At 41.7% G+C, this 15,187-nt stretch overlaps 1 protein-coding gene across 5 annotated transcripts in view; it reads left to right on the forward strand.

The window, feature by feature from the left end:
- Positions 1 to 304: 304 nt before the first annotated feature.
- The window catches only part of ZNF233 (zinc finger protein 233), a 75,050-nt gene continuing 60,167 nt past the window's right edge, over positions 305 to 15,187 (forward strand). For 2 of the 5 annotated variants that reach the window (XM_057712033.1, XM_057712036.1), the window contains exons 1-5: positions 2,363 to 2,400; positions 5,801 to 6,164; positions 9,391 to 9,452; positions 12,404 to 12,530; positions 13,067 to 13,162. In XM_057712033.1, coding sequence (XP_057568016.1) covers positions 9,438 to 9,452; positions 12,404 to 12,530; positions 13,067 to 13,162 — 238 coding nt within the window. In that variant the 5' untranslated portion in view covers positions 2,363 to 2,400; positions 5,801 to 6,164; positions 9,391 to 9,437. Of the gene's footprint in view, positions 468 to 2,362; positions 2,401 to 2,429; positions 2,460 to 5,792; positions 6,165 to 9,390; positions 9,453 to 12,403; positions 12,531 to 13,066; positions 13,163 to 15,187 lie in introns of those variants that run through there. The other 3 variants (XM_057712034.1, XM_057712037.1, XM_057712035.1) reach the window with 3 other exon arrangements.

Consider the following 15,187-nt stretch of genomic DNA (forward strand, 5'->3'; position numbering starts at 1 on the left):
ATTCCCCACTACTTTGCAGTGCCACTTTTGAAGAAAATCAGTAATCTATATATGATTAGATGGATGTCTTAGCTCTCAATTCTTTTTGATTGGTCTCTTTTACAATATTACCAATACCACACTGCTTCAGTTACCATAGCTTTGCAACAAGTCTTGATATTTGGTAGAAAACATTTTCTTGTCTTATTTTCTTTTAGGGTATCTTGGCAGCTTCCAGTTAGGGTAATAGATACAAACAGAAGCACCCATGAAGTATTCTTTCTAAACAAAAATAAACCTGAATCGAATTAAACTTCTAATTCTAACCATTGGTACACAGGAAATATGTATGGAGAAGTATTTGTGACAGCATGAATGAAACTGTAGGCCATATGCTGAATGAAATAAGACAGAGAAAGACGAATACTGCATGGTATCACTTATATGTGGAACCTAAGGGGAAAAAAAGGACAGACTTATTGGAAACAGTGAGTATAATGGTGGTGCTTGTCTGGGGACTGGGGAGAGGTTGGTTATAAAAAGGGCACAGACTTTCAGCTTTAAGATGAATAAGGTCTGAGGATCTAACGTGACTATAGTTGATAATGCAGTATTGTATAGTTGAAATTTGCTAAGAGAGTAGATATTAAAGGTTCTCACTCCCCTCCCCCCAAAAGAGGTAGCTATGTGAAGTGATGAATGTGTTAATTTGATCGTGGGAATCCTTTCACGATGTATATATATTTCAATTTATCACATATACTTTATCTTTTTTAAAAGATTTATTATTTATTTTTGGCTACGTTGGGTCTTCATTGCTGTGTGTGGGCTTTCTCTAGTTGCGGCAAGTGGGGGCTGCTCTTTGTTGCCGTGCGTGGGCTTCTCAGTGCAGTGGCTTCTCCTGTTGCAGAGCATGGGCTCTAGGCACGCAGGCTTCAATAGTTGTGGCACATGGACTCTAGAGCACAGGCTCAGTAGTTGTGGTGCACGGGCTTAGTTGCTCTGTGGCTTGTGGGTTCTTCTCAGACCAGGGCTCAAACCCATGTCCCCTGCATTGACAGGCAGATTTTTCGCCACGCGTCACCAGGGAAGTCCCCGGATGATATATATTTTACTTATTTTTAATAAATTTTTAAATTTATTTATTGGCTGTGTTGGGTCTTCAGTGCTGCACATGGGCTTTGTCTAGTTGTGGCGAGCGGGGGCTACTCTTCATTGTGGTGCTCGGGCTTCTCATTGCCGTGGCTTCTCTTGTTGCAGAGCATAGGCTCTAGGTGCGTGGACTTCAGTAGTTGCAGCACATGGGCTCAATAGTTGCAGCGCATGGGCTTAGTTGCTCCGCGGCATGTGGGATCTTCCTGGAGCAGGGATCAAACCCATGTTCCTTGCATTCTTAACCACTGTGCCACCTAGGAAATCCCAGATCACATATACTTTAAGTATTACAATTTTGTCAATTATACCCCATAAAACTGAAAAAAAAGAGTTGAATTTGTTAGTTAGTTGAGCAGGATATGCATTTCCACACCAACTTTTTGAATAATAGCTCATTGATTTAGACCAACTTGAAGAAAAATAAAAACATTTTATGTATGATGATTGTATTATGATAATTTTACAAACTGAAGGTTTGTGACAAACCTTCATAAGCAAGTCTACTGGTGCCATTTTCCCAACAGCATTATTTTTAAATTAAGGTACGTACATCATTTTTTAACACATAATGCACACTCAACTCATGCGACTCCATTTCAATATTTGCTTTATTGCAGTGGTCTGAACTCTAACCCCAAATACCTCTGAGGTATGCCTGTATTCTAGGCTTTTTCAAATTACAGTATTTCCTTCACTTCTTGCTAGTGCATCTTCTTCTATTTGCCAGAAAACCCCAGATTTCAAAATGAGCAATTAAAAACAAGCAAAAATGGGAAATTTTTGTTAATTGTTGTGTGGCTTGATCAAAGTTTACTTTTCCTTCTCCTACGTTTTTAGCATCGTGGAATGAATAGCTCCTGTCAGGTAAACGTTGTCAGGTGTCCAGATGCATCCAGGCACAAGTAGAGTAAAGAAGGCAATAAACCAAGTCCGAGAGCCTCTCTTCGCCTTTCTTTCCCATACAGCCACATTTACATTTCAGTCACACTTATTAATAACGTAATTAAAATCCTCCAGAAAACAAGTAAGGAAGGAAAAATAGTAAGATCAGGCGCTAAAAGCGCCTGCGAATTAACTGAACCGAACGGAACCAGCTAAACTGGCTCTACTTTGCTGAGGATTCTGGGAAGTGTAGTCCAGCAGAGCCACTTCCGCTCCCGAGGGGTGGGGCTGTGGCTCTTGTTCCCCTGGAGGATTCTGGGAAGTGTGGTCCAGCCACTTCCGCTACAGGAACGAGAGGCCGCGGTCTTCGGTACCTTCTGGGAGGTGAGTCAGTGCCTAGAACCTGCGTCCCTTCCGAGCCTGCCTGGGCGTGGAATCTGCAGGTGCCGTCCTCGCCCTTGGGGGAATGGAAGCCGTGGAAGGCAGGGGCGACGGTTTTCGTCGCCTGGGTATTAGGGTCGGTTCGCGCGTCCCAGAGTTGGAGGCGGGCCGGGGTCGCGATGTCCGGGTTTGAGAGTCTCTCAGGCGCTCGGTTTCCTTCGCCTCCCCCACCTTCTGCACGCTCTGCAGTCTCTTAGGGATATACTCTTCGTAGAGTTATTTAATTTCTCCGTTTCTCGTCTGTAAAGTGGAGTTAATAGTAGTACCTCCCTCATAGGCATGTGGTGAGACTTACGTGAAGTAAATAGATGTAAAAATGCTGAGTATCGATCGCTGGCACCCGCGAAAAGGCGATCAGCCGTTCTTAGTCTTTTCTTTCTTTCCGAGAAGCGCTCAGTCCCTGAAGGCCTCTTTGAGCCCATGGTGGGTTCTGAGCTCCAGCTGCAGAGCCATCAGGCTCCCTTCTGACCACCGTGGGAAGAGAGGGTTTTCGTGGGTTCCTAATGACTCCCCCCGCCTCCATCTTTTTTAAAGGAAGGACTGGGTCTCACCCACAGCTGGCGCCTGGGGATGTCCGCTGTGATTTATCCTGGACCTGAGACACAATTATGATATCTTTCCTTTCCCCACCCTGATTTCTCAAAGAGGATGCAGAGAGGAGGGACTGACGCATGACTCCTGGTACTGTTGCCCCAACTGAGCGAATTTATCATGTGGTGTTATTTCTGCTCTCAATTGGGCAACAGATTTCCATCACTCAGTAGGTTTTTTCCCACTGGGCAGATGTTCAAATGTTTAGAATAAATGGGTTGGAGGAGAAGTGTTGATGAATAATTGTTAACATATTGAATGCTAGATACTCTTCTACAGGCTTTATATGCATTAATTAGCTTAATCTTCATAACAAAGATATGGTTATTATCTGTATTTTACAGATGAGAATGTTGATAGGTGAAGAATTTAAATAATTTTCTCAAAATCAAACAACAGAGAAGAGACAGACCCGGGAATTTTAACCCAGGCAGCCTGAGTTCTTGACCTTAAGCCATGCTCTTGAAACCAAACTGGACCCTGTGGGGCCTTCCTGGGGACAGATCCCCCCCTACCCACCTCGTGTCCTTCATCTTATTTATTAAAAAAAAAAAAAAAAAAAAAAGCCTTAGTCGGCTAGGCCTTCCCTGAGTTCCAAAGAGCAAGTTTATTCAGAGAAGTGAGAAAATGCAAAAGCAAAGGAAAATAGTCAAACAAGACAAAAATAATAGTTTAGCCATAAGACAAAGTCAAGGAGGACCTTTAGTTCCGCCTTAAGGGCTAGAGATAATATCCTGAGCTACATCGTTGAGTTGTTTTGCAGATACTAAACCCTCCACCAGGTGGAGGAAGTTAACTACACACTGACCATCAACACTTAGACTCCAGATGGGTTGGAACCAGGTTGATGATTGAGACTCCTGAAACAGCACCATATTAGCTTACCATCAGCCAGTCAGAGAATTGTGCACGAGCTGATCACACATCTCTGACCCCCTCCCTCACACTGTCTTTAAAAACCCTTCCCTGAAATCCATCAGAGAGTTTGGGTCTTTTGAACATGAGCTGCCTGTTCTCCTTGCTTGGCGTCCTGCAATAATAAATGCTGTACTACGCGGTGTCAGTGGATTAGCTCTGCTGTGTGTTGGTTGGGTAACACTCTTCTTCAGCCCTAACATGGTAAATACCCCTATGACTGAAGGAGGGAGGGTCACTTGGTAATAATTTCGGACCTTTGAGGACCTGAAGCCTGTGCTCATTTAATTAATTTCTTGTTATTTTATATGATATTATGTTCATATTCTGATTATAGAATTTGTGCTCTTCATAGGGAACCTGAGAAATAGATGAAGGAAGCCAACAAGTATCTAGAATGTAGAGATGACTGTAACCATGTTAATATATTTCTCTTTAGTTATTTCTTTGTGTATACATAGTTTCCTATGCTTCTCAAAAATGTTATCGTACTTGTAGTCCTTTTATACTTGATAACTTGTAATTATGCACCTTTTGAGCACAAACATACAGAAAATATAATGAATTCTCACATAGTCATCAACCCTTGTCAACCTTCAACTGTTGTATACCTTTTGTCAGTCGTACATAATGCACCCTCCTTTTTTTTTTTTCCTTGAGTATTTCAATACAAAATCCAGACCTTGAGTCAAGAGGATGTATACTAGATTACCATAAATACATAGAGGTCAAGGGAGAGAGGACATTATCGGTTCCAAAGTTCTCACATGGTAACTAGGAGAATGGTGGCTAGTGAGAAAGCTAGGGGCCCTGAAAGAGTTGCAGTTAAAGAAGGTGATGGATTTTGTGTGCTCATTTGGGATTTAATTTGTTCTTGGTTTCCAGTCAATCTCGAGTCCTATGTTGTGGGGACTGTGTCATATTCTTTACAGTGTGCCCAGCACTGTGACGAGGTTTACAAAGAGAAGTTATTCAGTTAAGTGTTTGTGGCGGGTATAGGTGTTTCAGTTGGTAACTGGCTGCAAGGGCCTGCAGCTCTGAGAGATGGTTTTTTGAATTCCTGAAAATGGATCAAGTGACAAAACAATAAAAACCATCCATGTAGCTGTTACTTGTTTTTTTATCTCACTCACTCTTGGCAGTACTCAGAAGCCACAGCTTTTCAGAGTATTCACAAGTTGGTATACAGTTATCGATAATACTTTTCATGTCCTAAAACAAATTTACTTATACCAAATCAGGACTGATGCACCATTTCTGAATTCATAACCAGGTCATAACAATAACCTGGCAAAGGTTTATTTATGAGTCAGGCAGTTTCCAGTGCTTTTCATGTATTAACTCATTTACTCCTCAAAACAACCCTGTTATTATCCCCACGTTATTACAAATGAGGCGCAAGAGGATAATTGATCTGCACAAGGTCACTCACCCAGGAACTATAGCACTAGACTTGAAACCATCCTTCTTAAAATAGCACCTCCCCATCTCTCTCCATCCTCGTTTTCCCTGCCGTATTTTTCTTAGCAGTGTCTCTCACTGCCTAGCACATTATGTACTTATCTGTTGGCTGGTTTATTACCTATCTCCTCTACTATAATATCAGCTTCATGAGAGCAGGGATTTTATCCACTGCTGTATCTTTAACATACAGAATTGTGCCTGGTACATGCTAGACAATCAGTAAGTATTTCCTGAATGAGTGAATAAATGAATGGTCTTCAGGAGTAGTAATGAGGCTCTCAGCTAATATAATACAGGATGTATCTTTATCAACTATTCATGCAGTCATTCACCTTTTTTTTTTTTTTTTTTGGCTGCACCTCATGGCTTGCAGGATCTTAGTTCCCGGACCAGGGATCGAACCCGTGCCCCCTGCAGTGGAAGCACAGAGTCCTAAGCACTGGACCGCCAGGGAAGTCCCCTCAGTCATTCACTTTTTTTTCTTTTTTTAAAAACGAATCTGTGTTGAGTGCCTGCTACGTGCTATGAACTGTTCTAGGCACTGGAGAAAGAGACCAAAACAATTTGGCTTACACTGCAAAAAGGTGGATTGATATAAGCAAGATGAATAACTAAAATGTGTATTAATAAGATAGGGATGACCCTAAATGTAAAAGGAGTGTCAACTGGAGAAGAAGGGAAGCGGCGGAGCAGGGGATTTAAAGTATATGAAGAACTCTGAGGACAATGACGTTTGAGTAAGTATCTGATTGTGTTAAATGAATAAATAAGTAAATAAATAGGGGTTGCCTTGTGCAGAGCCCATGATTATCCCTTTTATCAATATTTTACTTTTAAGGATGACCTTGGTGTTGCTTGAGCAAAACAGATAAAAAAAGAAACCTAGGGACTTCCTCGGTGGTCCAGTGGTTAAGACTCCGAGCTTCCCCTGCAGGGGGCACGGGTTCCATCCCTGGTCGGGGAACTAAGATCCTACAAGCTGCGAGGCGCAGCTCCCCCTGTCCCCCCCCAAAATAAAGAAAGAAACCCAGAGGGAAAAATTGGAAGATACAGTTCATCCTCTCCCCTTTCCAATCAGGAACAGCCTCAGAATTTTACAGCTCAGAGGAACCTCTGAGATGGACCAGTCCAATCCTTGCACGAGGAAGTGTCTTCAGTCATCCTTTGATTCCATGTGTTTTGAGCACTCATTATATTCTAGAATAAAAAGGTGTGTTAATCATCTCAGAGGCAAAACAGTTGCTTAACCGCTCCTTATCTCCTCAACGACCCCCAGGCGAGCAAAGACTTCTCGGGCTGGGGTTTGAAGGGTAAGAAGTGAGCAGAGCTGAGCCAGGTACCCCAGACCTCACTTGCTTTCTCCCACTAAATCCTGCGACTTGTCAGGTCTCCTTGCAAAGCCATGAGCAGAGCAGGGCCAGAGGAAGGGAGATGGGTGTTATGAACGATCTGTCTTCCAAGCCTTGGGGAGCAGATACATCACTCTAATCCCTACTGGAGTACTTCTGCTTAAAGCAGCAGGACCCAGAAACTTGAGGTGCTATATACATTGAACACTTATTTGCCTGTATTCACTGAAACCTCTTGTGAACCCTATGAGCGCGATATTTTCCTTATCCCCATTGTATAGATGTAGAAATAGACACAAAGAGCTGTTGAAAGAGTCAGTAACATCCTGATGGTCTGGCTCCGTATCGCTCAGCAGGTCACTTTCAGCAGAGTCTATACCCTCCAATTCTCTTTTCTCTCCTCCCCAAGGACACCCCTCCCATCTCTTCTGCGTGTTTGTGATTGGAGACACCGTGACTGAATTAAGAGCACGGGCTCTGGAGTCAGAGTTGGATTCGGGTTAGTCAGGTCTCACCAGCTCTGCGATGAGCCGTAACTTAATCTCATGAATCTTCAGCTTCTTTATCCATTAAATGGGAGCAATAATCATCATACCATTACTTATTGAGAGCTTGTATTATGTGCCAGGCACTGAGCCAAGGCTCTTTTTTTGCCCCCAATTTTTAACTTGAGATGTAATTCACATACCGTAAGAATCACCCTTTTAAAGTATACAACTCACTGGATTTTAGTGTACTTGCAAGATTGTACAACCATCACCACGGGCTAATTTCAGAATATTTTCATTATCCCCAGAAGAAACCCCATGCTCCTGAGCTGTCACCTCTCACTTGGTGCCCTCCCAGCCCCTGGCAACCACTATTTTACTTTCTGTCTGGATGGACTTGCATATTCAGGGCTATTGGACTTCTCACTTAATTCCCAAAGCGCCCTTATAAATTAGGATCTGTTATGGCCACTACAGTATTGTTCATTGAGACATTCTTTCGGGGTTTTGTTTAAAACGAAAACAAACTAGTAGTCATGTTTTAAAATAGTTTTTCTTTACTGCAGTCAACATGGCAGAGGGGATTATGCCAATAAGACTTTTCTGGCTGTGAGAAGGAAATTCACAAGTGTTTATACCTTTTATAAAACCAGGTGCTGATAGTGAAATATCATTACAGGGCCAGAAATTATTAAGTAATATAGCCAATCAGAACTATGGACTTGTCACAGATAAAGGTGAATTTCTTAGGACAGAGTGTTGTACAGTCTCTGAAATTTGGATGTTATAAAAGACTCCTTTATTGGAAATGATGGCAAAAGATATTTGCCCGGGCAAATATTTTTCTTTTTTTTTTTTAATTAAAAAAAATTTTTTTTTCACCGGGCGGCATGTGGGATCTTAGTTCCCCAACCAGGGATTGAACCCGTGGCCCCTGCAGTTGATGCACGGAGTCTTTACCACTGGACCACCAGGGAAGTCCCTGCTAGGGCAGCATTATGATGTATAATATTACCTGCTTTTCTGCAGTGCAATCAGTTCTAAGTTTCCCTCTACTCACACACATTTGACCAATCCTGTAAGGAAGCACTGTTCTCGTTTTGCAGGTGACAGATTTGAGGCAAAAGGAGGTTCATTAACTTAAGCAGAGTTAGCAGCTGTGTAAGAACAACTCAGCCTTCCTCCTGTATTTCCTCTTTATTCTCCCAGTACTGCACATTCACAACATTTCTGACCTCAGATGTGGGTGGGTTTCTCCCCACGCCGAGCAATTCTACTTTACCAGCTGGACGCCCCACAATTTAGCTCAATTCTGACACTCTCTACCTGGAATAGCGTCAGATGCCACAGGTTAGGGCTCAGTCCCACGAGATCGCCCTTCCCCACTTCAGATGCCGTTTGCAAGTAGAAAGCCCCCAGGTTACCCACAACTTCTGTCTGGCTTGGCTGCAAATCAGAGGTTCCCACGACTCCTCCCCTTTGGAGTTGATCATTTGCTGGTGTGGCTCACAGAACTCAGAGAAACACTTAACATTTGCTAGTTTGTTAAAGGCTATGATAAAGGATGTGCCATAAGGCGAACCCCATACTGTTAGGATTTTATGGAGACTTCCTCACTTAGGCGTGATCAACTATTAATTCCATTTCCAGCCCCTCTCCCCTCTCTGGAGAGCGGGGGTGTGGCTGAAAATTCCAAGCATCTAATCACGGTTTGGTCTTTCCGCTGACCAGCCCCCATCCAGGAGCCCACCAAGAGTCACCTCATTAGAAGAAAAGACGCTCCTAGCATCCAGGACACTACGAGATTTTCAGGAGCCCTGTGTCAGGAACTGGGGGCAGAAGCCAGTTTATTAGGTCACAGTAGCAGTACCAAGATTGACCCCAGACCTGTTGGCCCCAGAGTCCACTCTCATACCAGTACATTCCACTGCCTTTCATTTCCCCAGATACCCAGGACGAGAACGATGTCCCTGGCCCCTGGAACCCCCAAGGGACTCTTCTGAGCCTTGCTGCTTAGACTTGAGCAGATTGTTCACTGCAGGGGCCCCTGGCTGGGGGCTGGTGATTCACACAGAGCAGCCACATGGGCTTGGACCCACGTCTCATGCTTCTTTCTCCTTTGCCAGTTGTGTCTTCCCAGGACTCTACCCTTCCCCAGAAGGGGCAGGAGAAAATGACCAAGTTCCAGGTGAGTTGAGTTTTCTCTCTTAAAATTACATCTCTTTTCTCAAAGATTAGATATATCTTTTTTAAAAAGTTGAAGTATAATTGATTTACAATGTGTTAATTTCTGCTGTACAGCAAAGTGATTCATATATACACAGACACACACATACATTTACACAGACACACACGTTGTTTTTCATATTCTTTTCCATTATGGTTTTAATCACAGGATATTGAATGGAGTTCCCTGTGCTGTACAGTAGGACCTTGTTGTTTATCCATCCTATATATAATAGTTTGCATCTGCTAATCCAAGACTCTCAATCTATCCCTCCCACATCCCCCTCCCCCTTGGCAACCGCAGGTCTGTTCTCTATTAGGTACATTTTTTTCCTCTTCCATGGGAAGATAAAGAAAGAAAACAAGTGTTCGTTATATGCCAGGTACTTGCTTTTTTATGGTTCTGTTTTTTGATTTTGCTTTTAGTTTTGGTTTGTTTTATTTTATCATCTTCATTTCACAAATAATAGTATATAAATTCATAGATGTCGAAAATTTGAAAAAGTCCAATTACTACACTGCTTGTAAATCAGCTATACTTAGAATCACAGTATATGTCCAATTTTCAGTTTCATTTTTTTCACTTAATTTTATCACGAGTTTTTTCTGGTTCAGCTTTCTTTTATTTATTGTCTCAGAAGAGTTTCTACTTTTTATATCTAACCATTCAGAAGCCACAGTGAAGCATACAGACTGCTGTGCCTCTGAGTAAATTTTGTTTTGATTCATAACATTTTTGCATAGGGCTTTACAACACAGAATATAATTTACTTACAAAAATTAAGTAACACAGATCTTAAGTGTCAGGTCAATGACAGTAGTATACCCCATTTTCAAAGTTGTATAATTGCATTAGCCCACTGCCCAAAGCAAGAAATAGAACATTTACAGTACCCCCAAAAGTTCTCTCATGTCTCTTTCAAGTCAGTTTCTTACCTGAGAAGCATCTACTGTTCTAATCTGTCATCATATCACTAGATTTGTTTTCAAATTAAATATAATTGATGAAATCATACTGTATGTACTCAGTGTCTGGCTTCTTTTACTGAGCATGTTTTTGAGATTCATCTGTGCTGTTGCAGGTGTCAGTAATTCATTCCTTTTTTATTGTATTCCATTTTATGACTATATCACAGTTTGTTTATCCTTTTGAAGGACCTTTGAGTTGTTTGCAGCTTTTAATTGTTAATGCGTAAAACTCCCAAGAGCATTTTACACAGGTTTTTTTGAGGACATGTGTTTTCATATCTCTGAGTAAACATCTAGAAGTGGAATGACTGGGTTTGTAGGGTAGGTGAATATAAACTGTTTTCCAAAGTGCTTGTACTATTTGATAGCCCATCAGCGGGGCATGCAAGTTTCAGTTTGCTTTCCCTCTTTGCTGTCTTTGGTGTTGTAGATCTTTTTTATTTTAGCCATTCTAGTGAAATGACATCTCACCGTGACTGTAATTTGTATTTCCCTCATGATGCATGATGTTGAAAACTTTTTGACGAGTTTTTGCCATTGGCATATCCTTTATGAAAAGTTTGTTGAAATATTTAGCCCATTTAAAAACTTGGCTTCTGCTCTTTATTATTAAGGAGTTCTTTATATTTTCTGAGTTCAGGTCCTTTGTTAGATATACGTACTGTGAATAATTTTTTTCCATTCTGTGGTTTGTCTATTTTTTCTTTGTGTCTTGTAAAATCATTTTTGAGGGACTTCGCTGGTGGTCCAGTGGTTAAGACTTCGCCTTCCAATGCAGGGGACATGAGTTCAATCCCTGGTCAGAGAACTAGGATCCCACATGCCACGAGGCCAAAAAAAAAAAAAATCATTTTTGAGGTGAAATTTACATATAATTTACATATAGTAAATGTATTTGATCAATTTTGACAAATATACATACCCATGTGACCACTGCCACAATCTAGATGTAGACCATTTCCATCACCAAAAAGGTTCCCTGGTGCCCCAGTTAATCCCAATCCCACATCACTGGCTGTAGGCAAAAACTGATTTACTTTATGTCACTACAGGTTAGAGTCATCTTTTCTTGAGCTTCACAATAATGGAATTATACAGTATGTGCTCTTTTTGTGTCTAGCTTCATGTGTTTATCAGAATATTTTTGAACACAGGTCAATAGTTTGTTCCTTTTTATTGCTGCACAGTATTTCATCGCATGGATATACTACAATTTGGTTATTCATTCACCTCTTGATTGACATTTTTTGTTGTGGTAAAATATACATAACATAAAATTTACAATTTTAACCATTTTAAAGTGTACAATTCCTTGGTTTTAAGTACATTCGCACTGTTGTGCTACCATCACCACCACACATCTCCAAAACTTTTTTCATCTTCTCAAAGTGAAATTTCATACCCATTAAACAGTAATTGCCTATCCCCCCACACCCCTCAGTCTCTGGCAGCCATCATTTTACTTCCAGTTTCTGTATATTTGATTACTCTAGGTATCTCATATAAGTGAAATCACACACATAATCCTTTTGTGACTGGCTGGCTTCACTGAGCATAATGTCTTCAAGGTTCATCCATCTGACGAGGATTTTAGAGCAACATCGTAAGGGAATTCCCTGGCGGCCAGTGGTTAGTTAGGACTCTGAGCTTCCACTGCAGGAGGCATGGATTCTGTCCCAGGTCAAGAAACTAAGATCCCACATCCTGTATGCTGTGAGGCACAGCCAAAAAAAAAAAAAAAATCAACTATCATAAATATATTTCACTATTTAGCATGTGGAATTGACATGTGGGACGGAGAAGAGGAGGAAACTACATAAGGTAGACTCAAGGCCCCCAGGATCCAGAACAACTTCCCATCCATCCTCTCTACCCACTCAGTGCCACCTCTCTCCCAGTGGCCACTGATCTGAAGATTGAGGCTATGTGTGCTTGATATTGTAGGAGGTGGTGACCTTCAAGGATGTGGCTGTGACCTTCACCAAGGAGGAGCTGGGGCTGCTGGATTCCGCCCAGAGGAAACTGTACCAAGACGTGATGCTGGAGAACTTGTGGAACCTGCTCTCAGTGGGTGAGGAAGGGGGCCCTGTGACTGTCAACCCTCAGGAGTGCCTTGGTTTCAAATGTTTAAGACTTAGGGGCTCTTGAAATGCTTCCCTGAATCTGGGGGCTTGAATTTCCTCATTCCCATGGGACATCTCGTCTACACCTTGTCTATTTTCTCAAATTGTAGTTGCAACATCTTGGTGGGGTTTTAAAGTCAATTAGCAAATTGCATCATTATTGCATGTAATGAAATAGGATGGAAATAGCATAGTTTCTTGTCAGGAACTGCATATAGTGCAACAGAAATTGTGAGTAAAAGACAACAAAGGAGATGTGATAAAAAGTAGATAATGGTTAGGATCGGGTCATTCAGTCACTTGATTCAGTGATGTACATCTGTGTCTTTGTGTACCGGATCACAACATAAGAGGTATTTATTACACCAGGTCACAATCAGAATTTGGAAAAATGTTATTTAGACACATGAAGATTGTAGTATTGGAATTAAAAATTTTGCCTTTAGTGTATTCACTTTATATAGGTGCCATTTCTTTTTCACAGGAAATCAACCCTTCAAATTAGATACGATACTACAGTTGGGGAAAGAAGAGAAGCTTTGGGTGATGGAGCCAGAATCCCAAGGAGATGGGTGTTCAGGTGAGAACCACGCAGGTCTGAGTCCTGGCAGCTCATAGAGGGTGGTGCTAAGTAGCTCTCACTGTCCAGTCCTCCGGCAGACAGCTCATGAGTGCAGAATACACCAGTGTGATAAAAGGACTAATTCAGAACACTGTTAATCTGATGAATGTCTAACCTAATTTTAATTTCTGTGGTACTATACTTGTATTAGCCATCAGTTGCTGTATGACAAATTACTCTTAAATTTCACAGCTTGAAGCTATAGGCATTAGAGGCCCAGGACGGGGAGGGCAGGGGGGAGTCACGGGAGGGAGAGAATATGGGGATATGTGTATAAATACAGCTGATGGACTTTGGTGTACCTCAAAAACTGGTAGAAGAATGTAAAGCAATTATATTCCAATAAAGAGCCTAAAAAAAAAAAAAAAAGCTACAGGCATTACAGTTTCTGTGAGTCAGGAATCTAGGAGCAGCTTAGCAGGGTGGTTCTGGCTCACAGTCTCATAAGATCTCAAGGAGTCTGCTAGAGCTGCAGTCCTCTGAAGGCCTGATGGGCCTGAAGGATGGGCTCACTCACAGGGTTGTTGGCAGGAGGCTTCAGTTCTTGCCTGGCTGTTGGCAGGAGGCCTCAGTTTCTTGCCAAGTGGGCCTCTCCCTAGGGCTGCCTGAGTATCCTCAAAACATGACAACTGGTTTCCCCAAGCTACCTGTACCCAAGGGATTGGAAGGCAGAAACCACAACGTCTTTTAAGGCATAACCTTGGAAATGACACACCATCACTTCTGCTGTATTCTGTTCGCTTTGTAGACCAATCCTGATATGTTGTGGAGGGGACTTCAATAGGGTGTGGATACTAGGAGGCAGGGATCATTGGGGGCTGTCTTGTATGCTGGCTATCACAGCACCGTTTGGTATTTGCAGATACACATCTACAAAACCTGGAAGATAATATTAGTTTATCAGAAAATTCAGCCAAAATAAGTGACAATAATTATCATAGGATTTTTTACTTCCATAGGATGTGTCAGTTAAGGGAATAAGTTTTCTAGTTTTTTTTCTCCCCCAGTTGTAATGTTCACTGGTTGAATATTATGTGTTAGGACATAACTGAAATAATTCTTTCAAATCTAGCCTGTGTATTAACATGTGCATTTAATGGCTAAATTAAGGAAATAAAGTTATCATCTCATGGTTTCATTATCAGGACCAAGGAGATGTTTCCCTTTGCAAATCTCTTCTTTTCACTTTTGCTGAGAATGTCCCCTGCTCTGTACCCCTGTATTTCTAATTCTGACCTCATACATAAGTCTTGGTATATTAGTTTTACAAGGGTGAGTCAAAAATTATCCGCACTCTGGCTATAGAATTTATTTTAATTAACTTTTAGAAAAGACAAGTACATCATTTTTTGACATAATCTCCTTGCTTTTCAATACACTTTGCCCATCTGTCAACAAGCTTTCGTATTCCCTCATTAAAAAATGTTTTAGGCTGAGCTGTGAGCCACGAATGCACTGCTGTCTTCACTTCTTCATCAGAAGTGAATCTTCATCCTCGTAGGGCTGCTTTCAGGGGACCAAACAGGTGAAAGTCCAATGGAACAAGATCAGGACTATAGGGAGGATGGTTTAACACCCGAAAACGAAGTTTTTGCAGAGTGTTGACAGTGTGGGCAGAAGTGTGGAGACATGCACACCCTCAGACCACAAAAAACAAATCACTGCATGCTGCTCTTCTTTATGCAGATCGCAAGTGGGGCATCCATTTTTGCTTGCACTGCAATTACGAATGAACTGATGTAACACATTCACACCTGCACAGCAGTGACTGGGGTGACAGTAGCCTTGAATGGAAAGTGCTGATAAGACAGTGCAGCCAACAGAAGTTTTAATGTAAGCAGAGTGTGGATAATTTTTGACTCAACCTTGTAAATAAGTCTCATTAACACATAGTGGGTAGGAGCCTACTTATCACCTCTTTGTCTCCATAGATGTGAAAAAACTAAGATTCCAGCTGAACTCTCCACTGGTTGAATAGGATCT

Source organism: Hippopotamus amphibius, chromosome 16, assembly GCF_030028045.1.
Source record: "Hippopotamus amphibius kiboko isolate mHipAmp2 chromosome 16, mHipAmp2.hap2, whole genome shotgun sequence".
Lineage (NCBI taxonomy): Eukaryota > Metazoa > Chordata > Mammalia > Artiodactyla > Hippopotamidae > Hippopotamus > Hippopotamus amphibius.